We start from the raw sequence: 8,127 nt of genomic DNA on the forward strand, positions 1-8,127 counted from the left end.
AAGGTTCTGAGTTTTGAAACAGGCAAGAAATGCAAGCTAACGCATCAGCTTCTCATGTGATTGACAATATTTTCCCTCATAAACAGGGATAAATTTAAGCATTATAAAAAAACTAAAAATAAATAATTAAAGCCTACTGTCAACATAAGTTTTCTTATCGTCATTGTGTCTGAAAGGAGGGAGAAAATGAGATGTACAAGAGTAGTCAAGGATAAGTAGGATTGTAGGGAATTTCCGTAATAAAACTTTCAGAATATCCAGTCAAGGATAAGTAGGACTGTAGGGAATTTCTATAATAAAACTTTCAGAATATCCAGAAAAATCCACAATAGAACTGATTTACAATTATAATAATGGACCTGAACTGCAAGTGCTACAGTGTTTCCACATTTATAAGATGCATCAACAGGTTCTTGGAAATAGTCGCTCGCTCACCGGATAAGATAAATATACATAAAAAATGGGAATTCATCTCTAGATATACTGATTCAACACTGTACTCGCACATAGAAAACAACCTAGCTTTAGGACAAGTGCACATATTCTATGTACCTAACACAGTGTCACTGAAAACATCTTCCACCTTTGTGATTTAACTGTAACATTTCTTATTAAATGTGAATGTATATCCTGAAAAAGTGAGAAAATGCAATTTAGCATATTAGTATAGTAGCAAAAGAAGAAGAAAAGAATCAGTGAGTGTTTACCTAAATAACATATCATTGGAACATGTTGTCCAACTTCTGCTTGTAAAGAGCCAAACGCTGGGAACAAGTATAGTTGTCAGTGCCTTGCCAAATTAGTTACAAGAAGATTTAAAGGACCTTAATTTCAACATCATAATAGAGCATCAATCCAAGTAGCAGATGACTAATGACTAATAATAGATCAGAGCTGCTAGAATGTACCAACATCATCTGCATACATTTAATTTTTGTGTTCACTACCAAAGTGTAGTCAGAAATTTGAGGAACAAATGCCACTTTTTTGTTGGTATCAAAAGCAGTCTAGAAATTCACATATAATTGAGTTTGTTATCAGAAACTAATCACTGCTTGTTTTCAGTTGTTTTGCCCATGCTAATCAACCAGACTAGTTGAAATCAAAGGAAAGATTTTAATGACAATTTCTCCTAGATGAGAGTAACAGTGAAGCTTTCTTAGTTTAACAAGAAGAACACATAACAACAGCAATCATCGATAACAATCATATAAGTAATAACATAGCACATAGAGACACGTGACAAATAATTTCACAAGCAAAACCATTTTTATGTTCTATTCAATCTATTGGTAGAGGACTGCAAGTGCCATTGCAGCCTTCCAGACAAATAATATCTATTGTTAAACATTTCATTAAAAAAAGAAAGTGTCTTAAAAGGGCTATAAACAGCATACCCTAGTATAGGCATAAACTCCAGCTTCAGAAGGTCCTATGGGACTCCCCCTCCTAATGAATCTTCCCTCTTTGAAAATGTAAAGCATGGGAATTCCAGTTGACAGTTCCAAACTAATGACCTGATGAAAGGTAAAAGAAAAAAAAAAAATCATAACTATGTACGATATGCAAACTTATGAGCCACAATAATTCTGAATACTCCAGTCACCTCTTGGGAAGTTAATTTATCAAGGTACATGATAATGGATCTCAATGAATTCCCATGGGCTGAAATCATAACATTCTTTCCAGATAAAAGTTGAGGTTCAATCTGCAATATTGATGTCAATAGGATCAGTCCCTTATCAATGTTATATGATGACTTCAACCACAGAAGTTTGGCCAAACAACATATATCAAACTACTACGTACTTCCTCTCCAGCATATATAGGCTTGAAGTACGCTAGTCCCATAAAACATCAAACATATAGCAAATACATAACTGAACTAAAGCAGAGCTACTGAGTTAAGAGAAACATCTAGTTTAAAGATTCACATTTGTCTGGAAAACTTTTAACACCAAATTTAACACACGAAAATGAGGAGGGGAGGGTGGATGTAATTTACTGATCAGAATTCTTTTGAAAAACCAAAACAAAAATGAAAAAAAAAAACTATATTTCCACTTACTTGGTCTCTGAAATAGGCAACTGCTCTTTCAGCACACATTTCCAAACTTTCACCATTTGGAGGAGGTATGTCATAACTTCGTCGCCACTCATGGACTTGTTCTTTCCCATATCTGTCTGCTGTTTCTTGCTTATTGAGACCCTGCAGCTCCCCATACCTGAAAGGATAATAATTATGTTATACCAATAGTATGTTAATGTTATTCATGCCATTGTAAAGCAGAAATTTCAAACAATGGAAGCAGGAAAAAGATTACTACATTCTTTCATTTAGTTGCCAAGATGCTATGACTGGAATGGACTGCTTTTTTGTATCTTCACTAAACACTTGACTCCATGACCTTGCTTGTTCACTCTCATTGTGCATCATGATAGGGACCTGCTGGGAAGTTGATGATTTAGGAAATAACATTTTACTAGTATACTGCAGCAGATAAAAATAATTTTTCAAATGGTCTAGAATAGAGTTTATGTATGTAATCAGCAACAAGCATAGCAAAACCTGTCAATTTTTTTCATTAACCAATTTTCTGGATTGTTGTGTCCGTATAAATAGATCAAAATTCCTGTCTTTTTCACTAAAGCACCAGAGATTTGGAATATGGTATGCTTATTAATATGCCCTAGGCTTTCTAAAGAAATATTAGTTACATAGTGTGTCAGTTTTGACGCCAGAAGATAGGTGTCCTTTTGGGTTACCTTCCCACGACGGTGCTGGGTCATGGCAAGCATGGCTGTCATTTGTGCACGAATCAAAGCTGATGTAAATATTACATCAACAGGAATGCTGCTAATTCTTTTTCCAGCTTCAATTGCCTCATCTATACCCTTCTTGCTTAGAGGGACATCAACACACCCTGTGAATAAGTTCTTCTCATTCCATAACGACTCACCATGCCGAATAAGGATTAAAGCTGCTTCATCTAAGTTGGAACATATTGAACAACAGTTAGACAACACCCAACCAACAACTTGAACTGCCTGAATGTTGCAACCACCTCAAACTTGGTGAATCCAACTTCAAGAAGCAATATACATGGACACATTTAGCAAACAAGGAAGTCCAGCAATAAATATAATTGTCAGGAACGTTTAACTTACTTGATTTCTTGTAAGTGTCACCAGCATTGCTTCTTGAAGGGGACAACACTGGATCAACGACTGATGTTTGCGAAGCTAGAGATCGAATTACACTACAATTCCTCTGGCCAGTGCAGTTACTTCTTCTCGTTGACAAGCCATTACTGCTGATAAAATCCCTAGACACCAATGTTACTAAATTGTTTTGATGCTTTTGGTGATGATTTAAATTATTCAGATAAGAATGGGACTGCAAAGTACCAATAGCCTGGTAATATACTTCAGCAGCCATTATCTGAAAATTGAAAACAAACAGCTGAGTAAGAAAAAACAACTTTAGAGTTGACAATTCAGGAACAGGGCAACAGTGCTAGGTTGCTGTGGTGCACAAGAGATGCAGCTAACATGTAGGTTTTTTATTTTGATGAACATGTAGGTTTGTTTTAGTATCATGATGTACCCTCAAAACTCAAATATTAGAATCAAGGAAACAACAAAAACATACTTGCTTAGAAAAATGTTCAACACCAGGGGAAAAAAAAAAAAAACAATCTACCTTACATCACTATCTAAATCATCATAGGCATAGGGAAATTAGAAATAAAGAGATAGCAGATCTATAAAAGGAATATAGCAACGAAACAAGAGAAATCCCACATAGAAGTTTGATGCGTAAATAAAAAAAAAATGAGAAAGTTACTTTTTTATTTTATTTGCAACAAGTATTAAGTCAAAAATCACGAAAACAAATGGAATCAGCGTACCCCAGATGCAAGTAGTCAAAGAGAAGAGCGAAATGAAAATGTGGAAGAGAACATTACACTATAAATGGAGAAAAGGAGGTGGAGGCAATGCAAGAGTGCGAAGAATGAGTTTAAGGAGAAAATGTAAATACAGAAGCGAAGGTAGTTGTAATTGTCAAGAGTATCAAGTGGCACGACAAATTGACAAAGCATAGAAATAGAAGAAAAAATGGTGGTAGGTTTGTTTGTTAGGTTGTTGGACAAAAACTAGACTGTGCCACATCCCGCTAATGCCATGCGCATAAAACCTTCCAAACTAAATTCTGTTTTTTTCTTTCTTTCTTTCTTTTTTCGCTCTGCTTCAATTTTTCCAAAGATTATTATAAATAATAAATTGAGTAATGATATTTGGGATATTCCATTATTCTATACACTTAATTAATCTTCATTATTTCTCTTTATCTCTTTCTCTTCTTATAAGGTGTCAAATATGATGATAATGTCAACGAATTTTGTATGCTTGTAATAGGCTTTTTCTTAGAAAGAAAAAAAAAAATCCCCCTCGCTTGAGTGAGTTTGTATTCAAAAGGGGAAAACACTAGTGGGAGTAAGGTGAGAGTCTAATATTAGTAAGTATGGTATCATTATATTTGACCTATTTAATTTTATCCTTTAAAAATAATTGGGTCAAATTATTTAGAAAATTAAGGAATTTGTTTTTTAATAAAAGAAAAGAGAGGAAATAGTATTATGAAATTACTTTTAAAATAAGTTGCAATAGTAACCTCACCCAAAATAAACTACTTCTTATTTTAATGCATGCCAAGTCTACCAAAATAAATTATTTAGAACCTTTCTATAAGGGAATTATTAAAAAGAGGCCCAGCAGTAAACCTCTCCCACTCATTTTCTTCTGTTCTCTATACATAGTTTCTTGGTTCCAAAATAAGAAGGAAACACCTAACAAAATAAGGCTTAAACCGGTGAAATTAACATCATCTAACACCACGACTTATTGTATTTAGAGGCCTAAAGTAAATTTTAAAATGAGATATTTTTTAATTTAATAATTTTTTTAATAAAAATTAATATTTTTATTGAAAATTTATTTTTCAAGCTTTTAAGGATGTAAAGTTATTTATTAATTTATTATAATCGATTTTCTTTAACATTTCTTTTTCAATTGATATTAAAACTAATTCATTAAATTTTTCTTGAGACATTGTTGATCTTAAATAAGATTTAATTAATTTTAGTTTTGAAAAATTTCTTTCCGTCGAAATAACACTTACCAAAATTGTTAACATTATTCTATAAGCAATAAAAACATTCGGAAAAGAATTAATTTTTTTATATAATTAAGTATATCAATTGGTGTATAATTTTCTACTTATATAATTTCTCTTACAATTTTTAGTTCTATAAATAAATCTAATTCGTCAATATCTAATGATTATTATGTTTTAATGAATATTCAAGGTCAAGACAATATTCTTTTAAATTATTATCATCCAAAGACTTCAATTTCTTAATGCTAAATATAAAATAAAAAATATCTTCATATATTTTAAATTGTTTAAATTTATTTCTTAATGTGATAATTGTTTGATCTATTATATATAGGAAGTAATCAATTTAAATTATTCTTTAGGTGATTTTACAACTTCATTATCAATATTCGCATTAAATTATTTTTTCTATGAATAAAATGTTTTTTCACGAAACTTAGGTTCTATATCCATTTCAATAGTAATTTTTTGGACAGATATTCTAGCATTTTCAAAATCATCTCTATATTTTTAAAAAAAAAAGAAGAAATAAGACATTTCAATTATTCTATAGCAACATCCATACTCATATCTTTTGATTATAACTTTTTACTAATGGAGTTTACAACAAATAATATGTCATACCAAATAATCATACTTAACAAAAACTTAAAATTTTCAAGCTCATAATTGAAAAAGAAAATAGAGTATATATGCATTGTAGTACTCCAAAAAAAAAGATGTAGCTTTAGTACAAGAGTTAGTCATATCACAAAGTACTAAATTTAGACTATAACAACCACATGAAATATAAAATGATCGAAGATTAATGTCTATTTTTTTTTTTTTTGCACATCTTGATGTTTTTTCTTTTATTTTGATCCATTATCATAACTTTGTCCTCTTAAGTTACTAATATCAAGTCCAATATTATTTATTTAATTCATATTAGCATCAAAAAGACTTTTTCCAGTTGTATCATCTACTTTTAAAAATTCTAAAAAATATTCAAAAACTTTATTTGAGTTGAAGAAATATCTACACATCGTAATACAAAAGACATTTGTTCTTGATGACTTGCATTAGGAGTAGAATCAAGTATAATTGAAAAATATTTCGCATTCTTAATATTTTTTATAATATTTGTTTTAATTTCACTTGCTAACAAATTTATCAATTCATCTTGTATCCTATGTCCAAGGTAATGATTATGAATTTTATTATCTTTAATTCCAAGAATATGTTCTTGTATTATAGGATCAAATTCTACAATTGTTTCAATAATACTTAAAAGTTTTCATTACTTTCTTTGTAAATTCTTTCATCCGTTCCACAAAATGCTAAGTTATTTTTTGCAAGTATTTTAACAACCGTAATAATTCTAAATAAAACATTTCCCCAATGTTCCCTATCTCTATTTATTTATTCTTGAACATGTTTGTCAATTATTTTATTTTTTAATAACCATTTTTCTAAGTCAATCCATAAACTCATATTAGCAATGTGCTCATTACTTATCTCATGATTCCTCAACTTCTGACTAATATTTCGTCAATCCCTACTACCTTCATTAGCTAATTTAGTTGTACTAGAAACAAGATTAAACAATTCCTAAAAGAAACAAAAGACTTTATCCAAATCTTGAGAATAAATTAACCATCTTCTTTCACGTTGTTCACCATTAGACAATTTTTAAATGTAAAATGATGAAGAAAAGTGCCTTGAAAATTCGTCCTTAGAAAAATCTATATTAGTAATTTTAATAGGACCTTTTTCTACTAATAAATCTCTCAAACTTGTAATAATATTTGTCCATTGACTTGGATCATATATATTTTAATAATTATTTCTTTTAATTTATTAATTTCTTCTTCTTTTTCATTTTGAGTTTGGAAATCAATATAATTATGTTCATTAACTAATAATACTTCTTCGTTATCTTCATTTTCATAAATTACTACATTGTTAACTTGTTCATTAACTAATACTTCTCTATTTTCATTTTCATGAATTTCTACATTGTAAACTTGTTTATTCAACGAGCAATTACCTATATGTTTAGATTTATTTTTATTTGTTTTGATAAATCTATCTAGAGTCTCTTCTTGAGATTCAATTAAAGCATCAATTCTTTTTTTAAGTTTTGAATAACCATATTCAAATTTTTTAGTTGACATTTTGAAATAAAACAACTAATGTATAAAAAATAAATAAAAGTTATAAATCAAGATTGTGAAAAAAAATGTTGGAACAATAAAACCTGATTGCCAACTTGCAAATGGATTGTTTTATATATTTCTTTGAGTTGAAATACTTTACCGCAATGCTCTATGAACTCTAAAACCAATAAATGTAAAACAAAAATATTTTAGAATTTCAAGAAATTATACAAAAAATACCAAAATTGAATTATAAAAAAATTATAAAAATTATAATCATATTTCAAAAAGCAAAAAAGAGCATAAATGATTCAAATGATTTAGTCAAATGGATAGAAAAATTATTAAAATAACATGTGTAATACCTTACATGTGAATCACTATAGGAGCAAAAGTAAAGTCAAACCACAAATCAAAAGCAAAACAAGGAATAATGAGGAAAAAAAATCAATATGCCTATTTAATCAAATGAGAATAAAGAAAGAAATAATTTACACAAATAGAGAGTCACATAAAATAAATGAGAATAAGAATAATATTTTAACTAATTTGAAAAAGAATAGAGAATAACTTTTTGATTACTTTCGTAATTAAAAAAAATTCAAATTAATTTCGTTGAAAATGATATATTCATATTAAGAGACCCTTGACATAGTGAATCAATAGACAACCTAATTAATAGAAACTAATGAGTAATTAATTTTAAGTAAAAATTAAATAAAAAAATTATGGATCTTACCGAAAATTAAAATTATATATTTTTTATAAATATTATAAAAAAATATGAATCTTATAATTATTAATATACAT

At 29.1% G+C, this 8,127-nt stretch overlaps 1 protein-coding gene across 4 annotated transcripts; it reads right to left on the reverse strand.

The window, feature by feature from the left end:
• Positions 1–270: 270 nt before the first annotated feature.
• LOC100777582 (2,3-bisphosphoglycerate-dependent phosphoglycerate mutase 1) lies at positions 271–4,189 on the reverse strand. Of its 4 annotated transcripts, none has more exons than XM_006578265.4 (9): positions 3,969–4,189; positions 3,169–3,442; positions 2,767–2,981; positions 2,328–2,446; positions 2,069–2,225; positions 1,607–1,708; positions 1,398–1,517; positions 708–764; positions 271–630 (listed from the first exon to the last, which is right to left on the reverse strand). In XM_006578265.4, the coding sequence occupies exons 1-8, from the start codon at positions 4,101–4,103 to the stop codon at positions 720–722; spliced, it is 1,167 nt and encodes a 388-aa protein (XP_006578328.1). In that variant the 5' UTR covers positions 4,104–4,189; the 3' UTR covers positions 271–630; positions 708–719. The 4 variants fall into 4 exon arrangements, with proteins under 4 accessions (XP_006578328.1, XP_014630077.1, XP_006578329.1 ...); XM_014774591.3 differs by having other exon boundaries at positions 2,767–2,990; positions 3,969–4,184; XM_006578266.4 differs by having other exon boundaries at positions 2,767–2,990; positions 3,912–4,044.
• Positions 4,190–8,127: the final 3,938 nt, after the last annotated feature.

This window comes from Glycine max, chromosome 4 (assembly GCF_000004515.6).
Source record: "Glycine max cultivar Williams 82 chromosome 4, Glycine_max_v4.0, whole genome shotgun sequence".
Classification (NCBI taxonomy): Eukaryota; Viridiplantae; Streptophyta; class Magnoliopsida; order Fabales; family Fabaceae; genus Glycine; species Glycine max.